General features: G+C 35.2%; 1 protein-coding gene across 4 annotated transcripts in view; it reads right to left on the minus strand.

Moving 5' to 3' along the window:
• The window catches only part of NCKAP1 (NCK associated protein 1), a 100,384-nt gene that overhangs the window by 60,244 nt on the left and 17,412 nt on the right, over nucleotides 1-22,728 (minus strand). For 2 of the 4 annotated variants that reach the window (XM_074338987.2, XM_074338978.2), the window contains 5 exons: nucleotides 7,842-7,934; nucleotides 7,591-7,647; nucleotides 6,701-6,843; nucleotides 6,528-6,618; nucleotides 130-267 (listed from right to left, as the gene is read on the minus strand). In XM_074338987.2, the coding sequence (XP_074195088.1) occupies nucleotides 130-267; nucleotides 6,528-6,618; nucleotides 6,701-6,843; nucleotides 7,591-7,647; nucleotides 7,842-7,934 (522 nt within the window). The remainder of the gene's footprint in view (nucleotides 1-129; nucleotides 268-6,527; nucleotides 6,619-6,700; nucleotides 6,844-7,590; nucleotides 7,648-7,841; nucleotides 7,935-22,728) is intronic. The other 2 variants (XM_074338988.2, XM_074338981.2) reach the window with 1 other exon arrangement.

Here is a 22,728-nt window from a genome sequence, read left to right on the forward strand (position 1 = left end):
GCATTTTACAATAAACTACACTGATAGGCTACTACTAATTAGAAGAAGTACTGCAACAGCACTGCTTAACTTATACTTTAAAAAAAAAAAATTTACTATTTTCATTCAAATAGGGAAAAAGAATCATACGGTGTCAGACTGTGCAGGATTAAGCATTGTACTGGGTGCACTGATGAGACTCAATAATTGGGCGTTTCTCCATTGGTCAGCTGAAAGATTCCTTCGAGGATATACCATCTGAAGAGAAATTAGTGCATCTGAAAGAGACTAATTAAAATAGGAAAAAAGTTGAGGAATAAAAACTCTTTTTACCATCCCTACTTTTTTTTTCTGTTATTCCCCATGCTGTACCTTGTATCACTACGGCTTATTCATCTTATACCTGGAAATCTGAACCTCTTAGTCTCCTTCACCTCCCCCCCGCTCTTTTTAATTTTTCAATTACAGTTAACATTTTATATCATTTTCTATTAATTTCAGATGTACAGCATAGTGGTTAGACATTTGTATGATTTAAGAAGTGATCCCCCTGACTAGTCTAGGACCCACCTGGCACTATACATAGCTATTACCATATTGACTATATTTTCTATGCTGTACTTTACATCCCAATGACTATTTTCTAACTACCAATTTGTACTTCTTAATCCCTTCCAGTTTTTCACCCAACCCCCTCAATATCCCTCCCATCTGGCAACCATCAAGATGTTCTTTGTAGCTATGAGTGCTTGTTTCGTTTATTTTGTTCTTTAGATTCCACACAAGTGAAATCACATTGCATCTGTCTTTCTCTGTCTGACATACTTCACTCAGCACAGTACCCTCCAGGTCCATCTATGCTACTGCAGATGGCAAGAGCCCATTCCCTTCCATGGCCGAGCAATATTCCATTGTACTTTTGCACCACCTCTTCTTTATCCATTCTTCCACCGATGGAAACCCAGGCTGCCTCCACATTTTGGCCATTGTAAATAATGCTACAGTGAACATACAGATGTACATGTCCCTTCAAAGTAGTGTTTTGGGTTTCTTCAGATAAATACCCAGAAGTAGGATTACTAGGTCCTTCTTTGTCTCGTTATAACCTTTGTTTTAAAGTCTATTTTGTCTGGTATAAGTATTGCTACCCCAGCTTTATTGGTTTTTTTCTATTTCCATTTTCATGAAATATCTTTTTCCACCCCTTTACTTTCAGTCTGTGTATGTCTTTCAATCTGAAGTGAGTCACTTATACGCAGTGTATGTATGGGTTTTGTTTTCTTACCTATTCAGCTACCCTATGCTTTTGATCAAAGTATTTAATCCATTCACACTGAAAGTAATTGTTGATAGATATGTAGTTATTGCCATTGTATTATTTATATTTTTGATTTTTTTTTTTTTTTCATCTTAAAGAAGGCCGTCTAACATTCCTTGTAATACTGGTTTGGTGGTGATGAACTCCTTTAGCTCTTTGTTGTCTGGGGAGCTCTTTATCTGTCCTCCAATTTTAATTGATAGCCCTGCTTAGTAGAGTTATCCTGGTTGTAGATCTTTGCTTTTCATCACTTTGAATATTTCCTGCCAATCCCTCCTGGGTTGCAAAGTTTCTATTGAGAAATCATCTGACAATCTTATGGACCACCCTAATGTTACTACGCAGTTGCCTTTCTCTTGTTGCTTTTAGAATTCTCTCTGTCTATAACCTTTGCCATTTTAATTATAATGTCTTCCTGTTGGCTTGTTTGGGTTCTTCTTGTTTGGGACTGCACTTCCTGGGCTTGTATGTCTATTTCCTTTGTCAGGTTGGGAAAGTTTTCAGTCATTATTCTTTCAAATAGGTTTTCAATCCTTTGCTTTCTCTTTTCCTTCTGGTACCCCTACGATGCGAATGTTGTTATGCTTAGTGTTGTCCCAAAGGCCTCTTCTATTACTATCTTCATAATTTTTTTTTTTTAAATTCTTTGTTCCTTTTGCTGTTCCAATTGGGGGTTTTTGGGTGGTTTCTGCTACCTTGTCTTCCAAATTGTTGATTAAATTCTCTCCTTCATCTAGTCTGCTGGTGATTCCTTCTAGTGAATTTAACATTTCAGTTATTGTATTCTTCACTTCTGACTGGTTCTTTGTTATGGTTTCTAAGTCTTTTTTAATGCTTGCTATCTCTTTGTTGAAGTTCTCACTAAGTTCCTTGAGCATCCTTATAACCACTGTTTTGAACTCTGTCTCTGGTAGGCTGCTTGCCTCCATTTCGTTTAGTTATTTTTCTGGAGTTTTATCCTGTTTCTTCATTTGGGACAAATTTCCTCATTTTGGCTGCCTCTTTGTTTGTTTCTATGCATTAGGTAGATCTCTTTGCCAGGTGACCTTATGTAGTATGTGCCCTGTGGGGGCCTGGCACAGTCTCCCTGGTCACCTGCTCTGGGTGCTCCAGGAGTGTCCGTTTTGTGTGCCCTCCTGTTACATTTGAGCCTTGATTGCTATTGGCATGTCAGTGGGTGTGGCTGACCCCCAGGCTGATTGGTTGTGGATTTGGCCATGTCCACAGTTTATGGGCTGCTGTGCTGAGAGGCTTACCCAAGAGAGCAGGATTCGCCCCAGTGGGTTCTGGTGCCTGTTGAGACCGCCCTTTGTGTGTGTCACTTGTGGGGCTAATTGGGTGGTGCTCTGCTGTGGTCTGAAGCCAACCTCAAAGTATATTGGTTCTGGGGCTTCTTGGGAGGGGTTCCAGTGCATGCCCAAAGTCAGCCACTGCCTGTGACCAGTTGGGAACTACCTGGTAGGACCTACAAAGTGATCCACGATTGGTCGCTGCCTGTGTTGGACCTGGAGAGGTGTGGGAGAGGCCACACTGGGAACTGAGGACGGCTGCCAGTACCAGACCTGGGGTAGCTCCGCAAAAAGCCAGGACACACCAAGGCCTTCTGCCACCTGCTGCTGGTTGCTGGCTCCCTTAAGGTTCAGCCTCTCCTCTTCCATTTAAATTCCAGTTACAACTGCTATGCATTTTTAACTGTACCACCATGAAACAGAGACTAATTACAACTATCCTCCATATAATGTCTGAGGTGGGTCCCAGGAATCCTCCTCTAGATTTTTTTTTAAATTTCATGAAAGCTACATAGATTCTGCATTCCTGGGCAAGAACTTAGCTCAGGAAATCATGTTATTTTCGTTTTTGTTGTTGTTGTTGAGTTTCTTTAGTAATTCAGAAAATGCAATTTAAAATGGCTTAACACTAGCAAAAATGAAAATATCCTATTTGCCTAGAGTGTGGATAAATACCCACTTACATAGTGAATACGGGAGTACAAATTGATATACTTTTCTAAAAAATAAGTTAGAAAGTCTTTAAGAAAAGTCCTAAAATGCACAGCCTACTGACCCACTTCTCTGAGACTGTTGTAGAGATAATCAGTTAAGGGAAAATATTTACCGATAAAAAATACTTATTACTATACTGTTTTCATAGTATATGTGGGTACCACACTAAATGTTTAACAATGGGGATGGGTTAAATAAATTAGGACATATACACGTAATAGAATATTATGTCACCATTAAAACTATATGGGAATATATTTATTGACATGAAAATATGGCATTACATGACATTTGTATTTTCTTAAAGGTTAAAATGTTTGGCAATTCCAGGATCTTTATTTCAAAAGGGGTAGAGAGCCTAATGTCATTCTTTTATGCAGCATTTTCTACTCTGACAGTTCTCACTGAAAGAAAAAATCATTAGGATTATGTGACTAAGTGTTAATGAGCTCAATGTTTCATATTACTCCAAGAATGCCTTATAAAAAATAAGCCACTGTACTCTATCTTAATAAATTACTTAACTTCCATTTGCCATTTGGTCTGTTAATTATAGATTTATCATTGAGACATTTAATGTTTCATCTCATCTGCTTCTTCCTTGCTTTTAACCGTCCTTTGCTATTCAGTTCTGCTTCCAAAAAATTCTACACCGAATTTTAAATCTGGCCACAAAAAAACTGCTGGGGGAGTTTGTTCAGAATACGAAACATAGGGCTCTACATGAAATGTAGTGAACCAGCACCTCTGGGAGGAAACTTAGAAATCTGTATTTTTATTACACTCTACCAAATGGTTCAATATGTTTTTAAAATTAACCAAATTGCAATTACTTTAGTTTTAACAAATCCTAGCAAATACATGATAATGCTGAGATATCATGAAGCATTAGAAAAATCAAGATTAGGAAATAATTGGTCTAATACAAATTGTCAATTCTCCTCAAGTAATTATTGATTGTCTAGTATATGTTAACGATGATGGAGAACTGAAAAAAAAAAAAAAAAAGAGATCCAACAGTCTTAAAGGAAATTTCCAACACCTAAGGGGGAAAAGAACCAAATCTGAAGTGGCTAAACAAAAACAAGGCCATATATAATTGGCAAAAAGTCAAAAACAAATTCGGAGAGGAATATGGGAGACAGTTTTAGGTGAAGAAAAAGCACAACCAAAATCAGATACGTGACTATGATATATACTCAGTAGTTTAAGAAATACTGACACTTCCATCTACAGTGATGATATTTACTTCAAAACTGATGTCATCCACTAGCCTCTTTTAAACTAACGATTCGATTAATTTCAAGACATTAAGCCTATATAAATTTATGGGTATAATACAGCTATGCAAAGAAAATAAACTGGAAAAGCATCTTCAGAATTTTAACGGGAGTAAGAAGATTGAAGGAAAATTCTTGGTGTTAATTGTATGTCAAAAACAGCATAGATTCATATAAATTACCATATTATTAAAAATTGTCATCATTCAAAGAGAACAATGGACCAAGATACTAATATCCTGGGCTTCAGTTCTGGTTTTGCCACTATGGCTACCAAATGGTATGTCATGTCACTTCTCTAGCCCTCAATTTCCTTATCTATAAATAATAAGGATATATAAGATACCTATAAATTTCCTCGATGTGCTTAAGAACTATGGTTCTTTGAATTAGCCTTACTGCAGAGAAGCCATAATGGCAAGACTCCTTAGAACCAAAATTATTTCATTAAGAACTACTTTTTTAATGTATCATAAAAGACATTCCAAATTATTTCCACAAAACTTCTGTAATTTTCTTTCTCATTAAGAGGCTGTATTATAATAATATAACTAAAATGTATCAAATACTATGTACCTAAATACTTTAATGAAGTAACTCATTTAACCCTCATAATAATCATATGAGGTAGGTACTATCATTATTCCATTTTTATAGATAACTGATGTATGAGGTGTGATCAAACAATATGGTGAGTGTTTAAATTTTTAAAAAATTACAGTAAGACACATTGCCATTAGTCCCCCTTGAAATATTCCCCCTTGCTTCAAACACACTTATCCCATCATTCTTGCCACCTTCTGAAGCAGTTCTGGGAGTCTTCTTTTGTGAGTGCCTTAAGTTGCATTGTCGTGGCTGCCTCAATGTCCAGAATCATTCTGACTTTGGGGAAGAGCCAGAAGTTGCAGTGCCAGATCCAGTGAATAAGGTGGATGAGGACACACTGTAATGTTTTATTTGACAGAAATTGCCATATACCAGAAGTAATGTGCGACATGGAGTGTTGTCATGATGAAGGATGATTTACAGCACACTTTAAAACACACCTTTCTCTCAATTGTAGCTCACACCCAAACGACTGCACCAAACAAGGTAAACTTGTCTCATACACTGTTACTGAGGTTCGATGCACCATTTCCCATATTGAAGGTCCCTGACTTTCTGTTGGACGGCACTCAGCAGCAGCATTCACCATATTTTTTTATCACAACGGTAAAGGCTCTGTGTCACACATCGCTTCTGGTATGGCAATTTCTGTCAAATAAAAACATTACCGCATATCCTCATCCACCTCATTCACTGGATCTGGCACCATGCAACTTCTGGCTCTTCCCCAAAGTCAAAATTACCATGAAAGGTAAATGTTTTGAATCGATTCAGGACATCGAGGCAGCCACGACAGCGCAGCTAAAGACATTCACAAAAGAGGGCTTCCAGAACTGCTTCAAAAAGTGGCAAGAACAATGGGGTTAAGTGTGTTCGAAGCAAAGGGGAGTATCCTGAGGGGTATTAATGGCAATGTGTCTTTTACTGTAAAAAATTTTTTTATTTAAACATTCACCGTACTTTTTGATCACTCCTGGTATAGTGAAGTTGGTTAAATAACTTTCCCAGTAACGGTTAAATAACTTACACCGTTAATAACTGGAGAGTTGGGATTAGCACCCAGGCAGTCTGGTACAATAGGAGACATTGTCAGATACCCAATTTCACTACCTCTACACCCTATACTGAATCCAAAAATGATCATGAATCAACTTATTCCTGAGTCGCTATACATTATTTAGAAATACCTAATTAGTTCTCTGGTTCACAATTAGATAAAACCATAAATACCTATTATTCATATCCTGTAATTTTTTTCCTAAAAGAAGTTTATCACTCTAACTATCCACACTTAAGCTAGCTCACATGACTTTTATAGCACATCTGAAAACCAGCTCTTACCTTGCTATGGGGTACAAATTCTTCCATCATCTTCTTTAAAGGGTTTTCATAATCCACAATCATCTGACCAAGGCGTGGGTATTCTCGGTCACTTAAAAAGACATACCAAATTTCACTGAGTTGTAAGCCATCAAATTAAGCATTTCAGAAAGATTTTTATAACACAGGTCTACCTTGCTCCATGGGTCATCTCATGAGCGTAGTTGTACAATCCAATGATTGCCTTCCTCTCTTCAATTCGAGACAGCAGTATCATTAGAGTTGTATAGGTTATGATCAAATCTAAGTAGTTCTTTGTTAAATCAAAGTTTACAGTCTAGAAAAAAAAAAATCAAGCTTAATTCCTTCCTATTTCACAAACTTTTAAACACACACACACACACACACACACACACACACACACACACACACACCCCTTCATGGCAGCTACTGAAAGCTAATAATTTTCTATAGTTATTTATTTTATCCTCATTTCCAAAACTCTAATTCCTTTCACTAAAAACATGTCTAAAGTTTGGGAGTTACAAACGCGGTTTTGTGTTTGTCACACAATTGTCTGGTGAAAAAGAGTTTGTGACTGCCCTATACAAACTCATTAATAGTTTAAAAGAACATCCAAACCCAGAATAACAAGAATCACTGGAGCCAATCACACTAAGCAAGAAAAAGAAATGTTAAATAAGTAAATAAAAAGCTTCACCACTAAGTCAATGGAGACATTTTTCACTTTGACTTCCTATATGTACAAATGGTCTTAGAAAGATTCTATCAAGTATGCCTTTCACAGAGAAAGATATTATCCACTTAACTTTTCTTAACTGGGTCTACTACAATAGAATACTAAAATTAACACTATTTCCCAATGTGTACAAAATTTATATTAACAATCAAATAAACAAAGTAAAAATTGAGAATATATTTTACCTTAAAAAAATAACTCCAAAACAAACCAAATTAACAATGCTAAAATTTTATACACTAATCATATAAATTTTCTCTAAAGAAAAGCATTCTACTATAAACAGAGAGGAGAATTGGAAATTTTTCTGAAAATAATACTTACAATATCAAAGAAGACTTGGCAAACATCAATAGTATTCAGCAATTCACAAACATGGTCCTGAAAATAAAAGTTTTCTTTAATGGTTTACCTATACAAATAATACTGAATTCAGAAAACACACACAAATAAAATGTTATTTTAAACTTTCATTCTAAAATAATTCTAATTTTATTATCTACAAGTGAGAAAGCAATTTGTATAATAGCAAATCTACCTCTGAAATCTTAAATTTTACATATTAAAATACATACCTTAAATTCCATAACATCTACAAATGTGAAGTAATACAATGCCAGATTTTTCAAAATCTCTGATTTTTCTTTCTGTAGTTGTGCAAGCTGTTGCTGTAAAAACAAAATTAGAATGTACTATTCACTGAGAATAAAAACATTTTATTTTACTACAAACTATCTTCTTTTATGATTGCTATATGAAAGCACAAGCTTTTAGAACAATATTTCTAGATGATTAAGGCTTTTTTAAAAACCAAATACTTAACACAGCAACTGCTAATAGTGATCAGCAACTGACAGTGTGAGGCTATAAAACGAATCAAAGCAGATTAGTACCAAACTACTACTATTAAGGAAAACTGGAACATGTTAGGGAAAAAATCATCAAATGAGCTCTTTAAAAAAATTAAAAAACAACTCATGAGCATGATCACATTACTATAAGTGGGAGAAAAGAAAATGAAAAACATTGTAACTTGTACTACAAAAAAGCAATATGCTTTTTATAAATTTGTAACTTACCAAAAAGAACATCCAGGCAAAGCCACGTTACGCATGCAAAATAAAATGTAGATACAAACATAAAATACAGTAACGGTTCCCTGACCAGATCCACAAAACACAATAATACATTAAACAAAAGTAAAAACCACAACAAACAAAAACGAAATGAGAAAGAAGCAAAACTAGAGTTAAGACACTGGTAAACATATGAAAGAGGGAAATGTGAATACAAAAGACAAATATTTCAAGTAATTGTATTATTAAATTTATAAGTCCTAAGTTTTCTTTCTTTTTAAAACAACTATTAATATAATTTCTGAAAGAATCCAGCCATATTTAATGCTTTAAATCGTAAAGCTGCCAGAATTCCAATAAAACATTTAGAAACTTGATGCTGAATATAATCTACAGAATATCAATTTCCACATCATTTGGGAGCTTGATGAAAAAGAAAAATCTCAGGTCCACCTGAGACGACCTGAATCAGAATCTATCTTTTTAACAAGATACCCAGGTAATCTGAAAGCACATTAAATGTCTGAGAATCACTTATCTGGAACATGAGAAAATATGAGAAAGTAGTTCAAAATATCAAACTTGCTATGAAAGCCCACACAATTTTGAGGCCTTCATACAGTTCTTACTTATGCTTACACATGGGGTTTAGGGAGAGGTGCCTCCCTCTACATAATTGCATTCAACCATTATATAAGCCAGGAAATTTACAGCAGTGAGCATAAATAACAGCATGACCAAACAAACAAACAACAAACTATAAAAATACTACTTAAAACGGCAAGCACAACAGTCTGGTAGACCGAACTATTTATTATAGGTTAAAGCACCCTAAATACTGCAGTCCCTGAAGATAAAGAGTAATTATGTCTGGAAAACATGAGTAAATGAAGTTTATCTTTCTTCCTCTATATGCCAAATTAAGATATGTACTTATAGTGATGTGTAACTGTTTTTAGCTTTATCTATGAGAGTAGTTGACTTTATTTTGAATATGTTTCAAAACAGTTCTATTTTTATAAGTACATTTTTAATCATTCATTATCACTCACAACATCAAAAAAGATACTTATTTAAAAATGATTAATTTCATCAGATTATACTACCTTTACCTTGTTCAACATTAAACATTTATTATTGATGTCTTAGTCCTTTTTCCACCTTTTTAGCACTTTAAATTTGAGTTTGGAATATAACAGGTGAAAGTAGACTCATAATAATAGTATCAGAAGTAAGAATAGAATTCGGTTGCTACTGAGCTTAATTGTTAATGGTGCCTCCTTTTAATTTCAGTCCAAAAAAAAAATGAGTCACCATCTTATCCATTATGGACCTTAATGATGTTTAATACAACCTTCATTTTACATGTTAAGAATTCAATGCCCACAGAACTTCAAAAACCCTTCCCAAAGTTATAGAACTACTTAATTATAGGGCCAAGACCGGAAATCTCACCTCATTAACTCCTAACACAAAGTGCTCTTTCTACCATTCTACATGCCCACCATCTCCCGTTTTAATAACAAAATTTCACTATGGTCTAAATTTCTCATTCAACTTTATTTCCCCCAAAACCGTATGTAATTAGCCTCTACAGTGGCTAAAAACTGAATAAATTATGTATGAATTCAAAATAATTAGTCAAATTTTCAAGGCCCTTCACAATTTGGCCCTAATTTACCTCTCCAATCTAATTTCCTCTACACCTATTCACACACTATACACAGTAGCCAAAACTATTCACTATTTTCTATACACATCTCATGTTTTTGTCCTAATTCCAACACACACACACACACACACACACACACACACACACACCCACCCATCCCACTACTCCTAAGCCATTTAGTTTAACTGTTAACCCCATTTTCAAGAAAACAACCCTGATTGAACTTCTTCCCCAAATGTAAGGAATATTTCCCTCCTCTAAATGTGTATAATTTATAATAGTATCACTTTCTACCTTGTATCATAGCTATCTCCAACACTGTAAGACAGTGTAAAAAACTCGATTTTGTAATCTCCACAGCCCATATCATACAGTTCTGCATATAAAGACGTATCCAATATAAACATCAATCAGATGAGTGACCATGACAAATTTAAAAGACCTTCATATGTCAGTGTCAGATGACATGTTTTGGTCGCTGATACTAGAAAGCCTACCTGTTACTGTGCTACCACAGCTAAATGACTTAACCTCTCAGAGCCTAACACCCTCATCATCAAAATGGGAGCTGATAGGTATAGTCAGTCAAGATAATGTGCATGAAAACATCTAACAGTGCCTGTTCATGAAATATCAGGTGAAGCTGATATTTAAATATCAGAAGCTGCTCTTTAAAATATCACGTGAATTAACAACTGGGGCTCAAAGACCACTTCTTCAAAAAAGACCGCTTCTTCAAAATAAGCAAAAATAAAGTTATTTTAAGCAATCCCAATACTGCTTATGATACTTCTAACAAAAGCTAACATTAACTGAGCATGCACTCTTTGTCAGGCACTGTTCTAAATATTCTACAATATTAGTGAATGAGAGTAAAAACTACGAAAAAGTATTTAACTTTAGGTTCAACATCTGTAACAAGGTTTTCTTAATTCATTATCTCATTGTTTTATAGTAAATAAGAAGCAGGAAATGGTTTAAGAACAAAGATTAGTAATAAATTGTTTGATGTCACAGAACATTAGAAAACACAATTTTGTGAGAAATTGATTCTATTCACTAACACTTTAAAAGCATATGATGAATACATACGTTAATTATATTAGCAAAATATACGTATAATACTTTCATTAAAATTTCTAACTATGAATCATTATTCTTAATATTTAAGTAAAATGTGTAAAAACTGAAAATAAGATAAACATTAGCCATGAAGATCACAAAATAAGATCTTTGTACTGAAATATTTTGGTAATTAATCTTTGTACAATTAAAAAATATTTTCTACATCAAAGTATCTAAAAAGTTGATTGAAATTTAGTATTTATTAATTTCCATTCTTTCAAAAAAAAAGTACTGGCAAATTACAACAAGGAACCAATGCCCAAGCGAGCCACCTTACTGATTTTTAACACAAAAGAATATGACATTAGTTCTTTATTTGTATTATTTCCTGCTGTGCCTCCAGCATCTAGAATACTGGCACATAGTGACACACTATAAATGAATAAATAAACAAATGGTCCTCAAGATTCTCAACATAAAACTCACGGAGTCAATTTTTTAATTGCACTGCTGATTATAAATGAAGGCAGTATCAGGTATCAATTCATGTTTCAAATGAATTTATGTATCCTAACATAAAGCAGTGATTTAATCCCTTGAATAAATCTACAGAGTTGGGCAAAATATTTCATTATGTCCTTTCAGGAAAGAAAAACATGAAAGAAGAAAATGGGAAACATCTAAAGAGAGGGACAGGGGCGGCCGGATGACTCAGTTGGTTAGAACGCGAGCTCTGAACAACAGGGTTGCCAGTTCGATTCCCACATGGGCCAGTGAGCTACGCCCTCCACAACTAGACTGAAGACAACAAGCTGCCGCTGAGCTTCCAGAGGGGTCGCCAGATGGCTCAGTTGATTAGAGCATGAGCTCTCAACAACAAGGTTGCCAGTTCAATTTCCGCATGGGATGGTGGGCTGTGCCCCCTGCAACTAAAGACTGAAAACGGCAACTGGACTTGCACCTGAGCTGTGCCCTCCACAACTAGATTGAAGGACAACGGCTTGGGGCTGATGGGCCCTGGAGAAACACACTATTCCCCAATTAAAGAATAACATTAAAAAGAAAAATGAAAAGAATGACATATTCATATCAGATAAAAGCAAATCACCGAGGATTACCTGAAAATCCAAATAACACAAAGATTAGTCATTTTAAAAAAGGTTCATAGGACTCTGTAGGACTTACCTTTTATCCCATACAAATGGTTCTATTTGCAGTCAATATTTCAGAAAAGTATTTTTCTGAGCAAAGGATAATACATTTTACGAAAAGTTATCCTAACACTTGCCTAGCAAGTAAGCATTACTGAATGTTTAAGATTTGTTACTAAATTTAATCCTTATAACTACTTTTCAATGTACATTTTTTTTTATTGTGGTAAAATAGACATAACATAAAACTTACCATTTTAACAATTGTTAACACTTAAAAATGCAATCAAATTGTTGTGCATCACCCCATCTATCTCCAGTACTTTTGTCGTCTTCCCAATCAATATATATTTTTATGCTCATTTTCCAGATACAGAAAGACTAGAAGAGGGTAAAATGCCAATCCAGGTCAATCAGATTTCAAAACTCAAAACACCTCTTCAATACACTTCATTCAAGCTGCCATACAATGACACAAAAGTACAGGGACAAGCAAAGCTAAAGTTCTTTTGTTTTCACAAAATACTTGTATTTAATTTAGCTTCCTCAATCACACAGACTCAAGCTCTTAAGTATTCCTCTACTTCGACCTCTTCATTTTATATATTAAAGTGTTTTTTTTCCAAGTTTCTATTTCTAGTTCCGTTTAAATTAATTCTGAAAAGCAAAGAACAGAAAAGTTTAAAATTTTTAGAACAGAAAGGCAAAAAAAATTAAAGGTTGTACCATGCTTCTTTGTAATAGGACTGTATTGCTCCTCCCATCGAGAGTTAAGAACTGACTGGGTGCTGAGCATACAATGTGATACACAGATGATGTATTATAGAATTGTACACTTGAAACCTATGTAATTTTACTAACCATTGTCATCCCAATAAATTTAATTAAAAAAAACAAAAAGAGTTAAGTAGGTTCCCACCCTTACAATTTCAGCTGGCCTTGTGACTTGCTTTGACCAATAGAAAGCAGCAGAAGTGACACCCAATTTAAGAGGTCTTAAGCTTCAGGTTATGCTTTTTTGGGGACACTGCCTTAAAGTGCCATGAGTGAAGAAACCTGAGATTATCATATCACAGGGACAGAGCAGCTCAGCATCTGGCTAGCCCAGCTGGGCCCATCACCAGCTACATAAATGCAGCTGTGACTTAAGGCTAGTAAGACCAGCAGAAGAACTGCCCAGTCAATCCACAGAATAACAAACAAGTTGTTTTAAGCCCACTAAATTTGGGGGCAGTCTGTTATGCAGCACTAGGCAACCGAAACAAAGATTAATCTAAAATTCAGTAATACAAATTAAAACAACCTCCATTTCACCACCTGAGCACAGTAACTTGAACCAGGAAAAATTTCGGAAGTTTAAGATTTCTGGTCAAAAGATAGGCAAATCAGCGCTAACAGATGAAATTAATTTTATCATTAATACTAGAAAATCACTAATTACATGTCCTAGTGTGGTGTGATTGGTCAGGTGTAACATCTTTCTATAAAAGATATCACACTTTAATGAAAATACAATTAAACTAATATAATGGCACCATTTCCATTACAAATGGAAATGGAAATAACATTAGTCCTTTTACACTAGATTTTGATACTCAGGAAAAAAAATCTTTCAAATATGTGATTACTTTGCTTTCATAACCTGGGTTCATAGAAATAAATCAAGCTTTTCTTACTGATTAGATGTCATCATTATAATTGATAATCATACTGAGCTATTTATGTCAAGATGGACTTGAGTGCTATTGACATGTGCCCGGTAATCTGCCAACATTAAACAGTCCTTACCACCTGATTTTTTAATTTTTTAAGTCTTTATTTATCTTACTGTCAATTATCATTTGCTCTTGTTGAGAGTTCCTTTTAATGTACAACGTGTTAGAAAATATACCTGTTACAATTCTGCCTAAGTAAACTCAATAAGCTTGGGCACAATGAGAACCAAATACTTGATTTTTTAATAAATTTTTCTAAAATACCACTTCTAATTGCTCAAAATCATTTGTTTTTTACAGCTTTATGGAGGCACACTTTATATACCATAAAATGCTAGCCTGAGCTCTAGACATATACATGCTCCTTGACTTACGATGAGGTTAAGTCCTAAAAAATCCACACCAAGTTAAAAATACCATAAGTCGAAAACGCATATAATATATAGCTAAGCTACTGCACGTCACAGCTTAGCCTAGCCTACCTTAACTGTGCTCAAAACACTTACATTAGCCAATAGTTGGGCAATTATCTTGAGTTTCATCTCAAAAGTAATTATCTTTCTCTTCTTCTCACCATAAACAGGAGACACAGATGGGTGTTTTTCAGACATGATGGGATTTGAAAACACAAAACACAATATCCAAAAAAAAGCGCTGGGAACAAAGTACGCTGTAGAGTATCAGTTATTTACCCTCATGATTGCAAGCCTGACTGGGAGCTGCGGCTCACTGCCTCTGCCCAGCACCACGAGGCTTACCACCTATCACTAGCAAGGTAAAAGATCAATATTCAAAATTAGAAGTACAGTGTCTACTGAATGCATATTGCTTTTGCACCATTGTAAAGTAGAAAAATCCTAAGTCAAACCAGCATAGGTCAGGGACCATCTGTATACAATCAGCTACTCAACCTGTTCTTTTTGCTTCCTCACCCTAGTAAATCTAGATATTTGTTCAAGCCAAAAATCTTGGAGTCTTATTTCTCATTGTCTCATACACCCCATACCCAATACATCAGCAAATACTGTAAGCTCTGCCTTGAAAATACATCTAGAATCTGAATATTTCATGGCTAAGTTTTAAAAATAATCCAGAATCTGAATATTTCTTCTCTACCACCCTAGTCCAAGCCACTATCAGCTCATCTCAATGACTACAAATTTCGTAACTAGCTTCCATTTTGATCACTGTTGTGTTCCTCTGTAGACTGTCTTCAACTCAGCAGTGATCATAGGTATATCACTTCATTCCTCTGCTTTATCTCTCCAATGATATCTCAACTCTCTGAGTAATTAGTCAAATTCCTTACCATGGCCTAGAAAGCCCTATTGATCTGCCGACTCTTTATAATCACTCTGTCCTCATCTCCAATCACTCTCTCTCTCCCTCCCCACAAATCACTCTGTTCCACTCACAATGGCCTACCTCCTGTTCCCTGAGCACACCAGGCATGCTTCTGAGCCTTTGTAGCTGCCGCTTCCTCAGAACAGAATGCTTCTCCCCCAGCTCACCTCACTCCCTCTATCTTCAAATGTCTGCCCTAATGCCTGCCTCCTCTTCAGTAAGGCCTTCCCTGGGCATCTTAAGTAAATTAGCATCTCCCCACTACCGCTCTCACTCATTTACTCTGCTTTGTTCTTCTTAGAAGTCATCTCTACCTGTCATTATGTTCCTATTCCTTTTTTGTGTACCTCTTTCCAGCAGAATGCAAGCTCTACAAGAGTAGTGACTTGATTTGTTTATTCACTGTTGGATCCCCTCTCCCACAACAGGACTGGACTCACAGAAGGCACTCAATAAATATTTTAAATAAATAAATGAATGATAAGTTGAGGAGGCTATGGAAACATATACATGCAGCACTTAACCTGACTTGAAAGCATTATAGAAAGCTTCTCTGAAACGGTGACATCTAAGGATAAACCTGAAAGACAAGTAGAAGTTATCCTAGTGAAAGAATATGGGAGGTAAAGATTGTTCCAGATAGTAAAAACAACAAATATATATATATATATATATATATATATATATATATATATATATATGGTGAATATGGTGAATACATATATATATATTTCACCATGTTCTATCCTACACTAGACAACGAGGACTAACAGTATACTATCCTATATAATCTTGTCCAAAGACCACTGGTGTACATATTTAAAACATTTTTAGTCGAAATGAGTGCTAGGAAGAAGAATAAAGGAAAATAAGTGTTTTTGCAACACCTGTTATTTACTCCATTGTACATTATTTTGCTTTTATTTTGGATCTTGGCAAATGACTTTGATATGACAAAAGATAAGACCACATCTCCCCTGAAAAATGATTAAGATACCACGCTGAAGGTACTCAAAGGGTACCAGGTTAAAAGAGGCTAAAGTCACTTTTCAAAGAAATGACCAAGAAAATAAAAACTAAACATCAATAGGTAATTATGTATTGGTAATCTGTTGCTATTGTAAAAGGCACCACAATCACCACTGCAGCCTAAGGCATTCGTTAACAAACTGAAAGATCTCTGAAAAACTAGCACTAGACGCAAGATGTAACTTCAGCAAATTTGAAGAAAGTGGAAAGATGATTGTAAATGCCGGGAATGCATCTCCGTGAGGGCTATGCTATGGAACTCCAGTACATATAATGATCACTGGCAGTATTGTTCGCAGGAAAACTAGAAGCCTCCTTAAGCTGAAGAGGTTATGATTATAGTTAAGTATAATTAGAACACGTATACAGTGCACAAGATTCACAAAATAATGTGATTTTAAAACAGATGTGTCTTGGGATCATAAAACCGCCCTTGAAAATATGATGAAAGCTGAAAAATACGTTCATATATAAACTATGTGCACAATTTCAGTGGATTTCCAAACTCCAAACTCAGTGTGAAAGCTCAAGTGAAAACCTGAGAAATATGTCCCAGGATGAAAGCTAAGGAGCAGTGTTATGCAAATTGTCCAAAGGCGGGTGAGAAGACAGAGGATTATAGGAGAATGGGTTCCAGAAAAAAGGGCAATCTTATACAAAGGTGGTATAATTAGAATTGGATAAATTTAAGAATTCTATAAAGGCACATAACTGCACAGTGAGTCCTCCATGTCATCGATAGGTTCTACGACTTTAAGTGAAACAACGCATAACAAAACCAATTTTACCGTAGGCTAATTGATATAAACAAGAGTTATAAGTTCCTATAGCATCTCATCAGTGTTCTAATAAAATGACATTAAAGGAAATGATGTTATAAAAGGACCTGCTGTAATTCCAGAAAGTCATGATATATATACCTAAGAAACAAATTTAACTGTGAAATAATTCTAGGAGAAAGAATCCATTTGGCTTTACTCCATTTGACTTTAATGTTAAATGAGGTGTGATCAAACGACATGGCGAATGCTTAAATTTTAAAAATTTTATTACAGTAAGACACACTGCCATTAATTCCCCTCAAAATACTTCCCCTCGCTTCAAACACACTTATCCCCATCATTCTTGGCACTTTCTTAAGCAGTTCTGGAAGTCCTCTTTTGTGTCTTTAGTTGCACTGTCCTGGCTGCCTCAATATTCTGAATCCTTTGGACTTTGGGGAAGAGCCAGAAGTGGCATGGTGCCATGTCCAGTGAATGAGGTGGCTGAGGACATACCGTAATATTTTTATTTGACAGAAATTGCCGTGTACCAGAAACAATGTGTGACGCGAAGCCTTTACCGTTGTGATAAAAAAATAAATAAATACAGTGAATGCTGCTGCAGAGTGCCATCCAACAGAAAGGGAGGGATCTTCAGTACAGGAAGTGGCGTGTCGAACCTTAGTAACAGTGTGTGACAAGTTTCAACTTGTTCGGTGCAGTCAGTCAGGTGAGAGTACAGCTGAGAGCAGGTATGTTTTAAAGTGTGCTGTAAATCATCCTCCATCATGACAATGCTTTGTGTCATATATCGCTTCTGGTATATGGCAATTTCTGTCAGATAAAAACTTCATTACGGTGTATCCTCATCCACCTTATTCACCGGATCTGGCACCGTGCGACTTGTGGCTCTTCCCCAAAGTCAAAATGATTCAGGACATCAAGGCAGCCACGACAGTGCAACTAAAGACACTCATGAAAGAGGACTTCCAGAACTGCTTCAGAAAGTGGCAAGAATGATGGACTAAGTGTGTTCGAAGCAAGGGGCAATATTTTGAAGGGGATTAATAGTAATGTGTCTTTTACTGTAATAATTTTTTTAAAATTTAAACATTCACCATATTGTTTGATCACACCTTGCACATGATATATAAATATAAATATATAAATATTTATCAATATATTTAAGTATATAATATTTGGACTTATAAGAAGTATGACAATGGAGTGAACCAATGCAAATTAAGGACTCGGTTCTTTACTAGTTTTTAATTTTCAGAATCAGCATATAATTCAATCTCAGAACACTTTATGATTATACAACCAAAAGAAAGCATTAATAAGCTTGACAACATAAAAGTATAAATGGCCAAGGATGAAGGTATAAAAATAGAGAACTATATTATTTAAAGTTTAAAAAGGAAGTAACCAATGATCCAAAAGTAGTTACAAAAAAACTACCAAACATTAGAGGATGAGGAGAGAAGGGCAGGAAACTAAATGAGCTAAATCCTCATCTTTTCTAGTAAAGAACAGACATTGTCTAAAGTTGGTAAATGAATATATTTTTTAAAAAAGCATATTACTTATAGTTCTGGAGGTAACCTTTAGAAGTACTAAAAACAGAAGTTCCCTCTGAGGATATGACTGGGGTGGGAAAGAGTAAGTAGGAGATACTCGTTTTTCATCCTAAATTCTTTTGGACTATTTGATTCACTACCATGTGTTCATGTTATTCTGGTAAAAATTAAAAATAAAGGAAAATTTAATCCAGTTTAGGTAGGTCATTAATGCTGATGCAATCTCTGCCAGCACTTGACCTATTTCAAATACTTTTTAAATATATCAAAATAAGGCTTACTTGTATCTTCTAATGAGGGATTCATCCTTCTATTTATTCTGTTTATTCAAGCTTGAATTAAAGACTGTTACATGTGAAAGATATTAACTGAATGTTGATACCACCTTTTAAAAATAATATTGACAAGTTACTTCTCGTTGTATTAAAATTCTTTGAATTTTGGCAACGTTTAATTGATCAAGACCAAATACTTCATGTTTCCATTAGAGTCTCTCTCCCTCTCTCTATCGACATATTTACCCACAACAAAGTACGTCACCAAAACTGATATATTATTTTACTCTAAAATGATTCCTTTTAAAACCAAAGTATTATCTGCTAACCAACTACATCCAAGCCAATAAGGAATCAGAGATGAGTGCATGGTCCAGGAAAAGAGATGTGAGGTAATAGTGAGAAAGAAATTAGTTTGGTTTTGTTCTACTTCCCCTAGTGAAGGCTGGGGTAAGGGAGAATGGGAGGAAAGATTGGGAGGCATGAAAAGCAGTTTGGATTATCATAGCATTTGTCCCATTGGGAGATACATACCTGAAGGGGATAAATTCAAGAGACATTATAATATTACAACTGACAAGCCCAAAATGACCATCTTGATGTTTTATAAAGAGTCAAAGGGGTTTCTGAAGGTTCTAATTTACGTATCTCAAGGCAGAGAACACAGAGAGAAACAAAATGGAGGATAATCATAGGTTCAATATCGGATACAGAGTTTGCTATTCAATTTGTGGAGCTGTCAAAAGGGTAGCTGGCATTCAGATCTAGAACACAGAAGGCAGAAGACAGTATATTACTTAGTTGAAGCCATGGAAGTAAACGTTTTCATACATATAAACTGTGGGGGGTGGGAAAGATTCCTTAGAAACACCCATATTTAAAGGGCAACTAGAAGAAAAGCCAGTGAGATAGACCAAAAAAGTCAGAGATATAATATAAATAATGGCTTCCATTTTTCAAAAGTAATTTATCACACAAATCTGCTAAGTGCTTTAGGAGATACTAAACTGCTTCTTGAGATTGGTATTATCACCATTTTAGATAAGAGCAAAGAGGTCCTAAGATGTTAAATGATTTGCCCCAAATCATTTAGCTAGTAAGTGGAATCATCAGAACTCAAATTCTGGTTTATTGACTTCAAAGTCCATCCTCTTAACCAACATACTACCATTGTAATGGAGGCCATGACAAGACAAAGAATGCCCTCTTAGACACTAATTTAGAACGAGTTTGTTTCCTTACCCCTTCCTTCTAACCCTAACTGAACCACAGTGTATGTGTCCAGGGCCATCCCTAATACCAATACCCTACCCCCAAAACCAATTTATGTTTTTAACAAGCTGGGACTCATTCTTTTTCCAGGTTACTTTAGTAAAGATTGAGATATATTTGTGTAGCCCTACTAAAAGTACAGTTATTTTTACCTAATAACATAATAAAGTTTAAATAAAGTGTTGATAAGCTTGGGTCCGGACACAGATTTAAGGCAAAGTCTCAATAAATGAAAGCTAGCTAAGTTCACTTACTCATCAAACATTTATTTAGTGCCTTTTATGTGCCAAGAACTAGTGATAAAATGGTGTTTAAACCAACTTTACTGCCAATTATAACACTTTCAGAGTTGCTTTATGTTCTTTCCTTGAGTGACCTTGTAAACTATTTAAATAAAAAATATAATTTATTACATAGTATCTTATAGCACTGGGCTCCTTGAGAAAGGAAATAATATCTATAACAGAATATTCCTCTAAGTTTGGAAACTTAATTCATTAATGGCCTGTATCTCAATCCAGAATTCTTATATTACTGTTATGGCACTCTACTCACTGACAATATCTTCATTCTTAGGGAGCTGAGATCTGAGTCTACATATATAGGACAGTAATTCATATCATTTTCCCATTAATTTGGGAATCAAACCCAAAATTTTATACTAAAATATATAATATGCAAATTCAATAAAAACACTTTTGTGCCAGATATTTTTACTGTTTTAAAAAACACAAACTAGCATTTAGATGTAAATACAACATAGGAAGAAAGGAGAGAAAAGTTTTTTAAAACGTGGGGAAAAGTTTCATAAAAAAGGTTTTAACATACACCTGAACATTTCCTTAAAATGCCTTTTCAGATTTCTTGGGCAAAACAATTTTTAACTGTTAATAAAATAATGAGTTTCTACTATTGTCTCTGTCCAGTGAAACAAGAGATTTTCCTATATATGCTTATAAGAAACCTATGGGAAACAAATTATAAATCATTTGAGTTACGTTTTCAAAGAAACTGAATACATGTTATATGAGGCCGGACAATTAAGTTCGTGAACTCATCCTAGAAAAAGCACTACATGTCTCATTGCTGAATATCACTAGGGTCACCTTCGAAGTACTCCCCTTGGAAAGCTATGCACTGACACCAGCGTCTAGTCCACCCTTCAAAGCAATTTTGGACTCTTTCTGGAATGGCCATCAGAGCTGTCGTCATATTACACTTGATGTCCTGAATGTCATCAAAATGTCTTCCTTTCAATAGTTCCTTTATCTTCGAGTAAAGAAAGAAGTCATTGGGGGCCAGATCAGGTGAGTAGGGAGGGTGTTCCAATACTGTTATTTGTTTACTGGCTGAAAACTCTCTCACAGATAGTGCCGTGTGAACCGGTGCATTTTCGTGATACAACAGCCATGAATTGTTGGTGAAAAGTTCAAGTCGTCTGACTTTTTCACTCAGCCTTTTCAGCACTTTCAAATAGTAAACTTGGTTAACTCTTTGTCCAGTTGGTACAAATTCATAATGAATAATCCTTCTGATATCAAAAAAAGGTTAGCAACACTGTTGCAACAAGATCGCAAACTTAATTGTCAGACCTCGTAGATAAATTAGACAATCTCTCAGCTCAGAAATGATTTCCTTAACCTGAAATTAAATGAGAAAATCTAATGTCTATTAAAATACATCACCTGTCACAGACTAGACAGACACTCAATAAGTGTCAGCTATAATTATAAAACTGGTATGTCTTTTATCCACATGAATTTTACTTAATTAGCCTGCTTTGAAGCGTACGGGGCACTGAGTTCAACATCAAGACCCAAAAAACAAACCCATTCCATGGCCCAGACTTTCCCTGAATCCAGAATTGGGGGAGACAAAAGTTTATAACTGGTCACAAAGGGATTTAAGTAAGACAGTAAAAGTGACTCAGCAAAGACTAAAATCATCACTGTTGAAGCCATGTTAGGGACCAATCCTGCTTGCTAATTGTCAGTAGTGCTCTCCTTTGTTGTATTTATACCAGATACCTATGTGCTCACAAGCTTCTAAGGGGATTTAAAAGTATGGGAGTGGGAGCAGTTACCAAAGAAACAATAAAGAACTAACAATTTTTTGGCACAAAATAAGATTAGCCTTTTTCTAAGGATCTATTTTTAGAAACTTCAGAAAAAAATTTTGCTGAATTTTTCACTGAAACAATCTCTTTTTATGAATGCCTTTTCAGAAACTGGGGACAAGTGGTGCTTGTATGATATGAATCAACAGTGCTAACCAGTAATTCTCCCTGCTCCCTGAGGTAAAGTAAGCATGCTCTGTGGTCGATATTTATACAATGACCCAAGACTAGGAATAAAAGGAAAACACCCTACTGTGGTTAACAGTACCATTTCTTCAGCGTATATATTAGCCAGAAATCTGCAAGCTCCTATCAATCTCAGATGCTACTGTCAGTCCTAGTCCTTAAATCTCCATTAACTACTTCTATGGAATTAAATAATAAAACTGAACTCCTTATTTCTCAT

This window comes from Rhinolophus sinicus, chromosome 17 (assembly GCF_057876585.1).
Source record: "Rhinolophus sinicus isolate RSI-liver-muscle chromosome 17, RSI-T2T, whole genome shotgun sequence".
In the NCBI taxonomy this organism is placed as follows: Eukaryota; Metazoa; Chordata; class Mammalia; order Chiroptera; family Rhinolophidae; genus Rhinolophus; species Rhinolophus sinicus.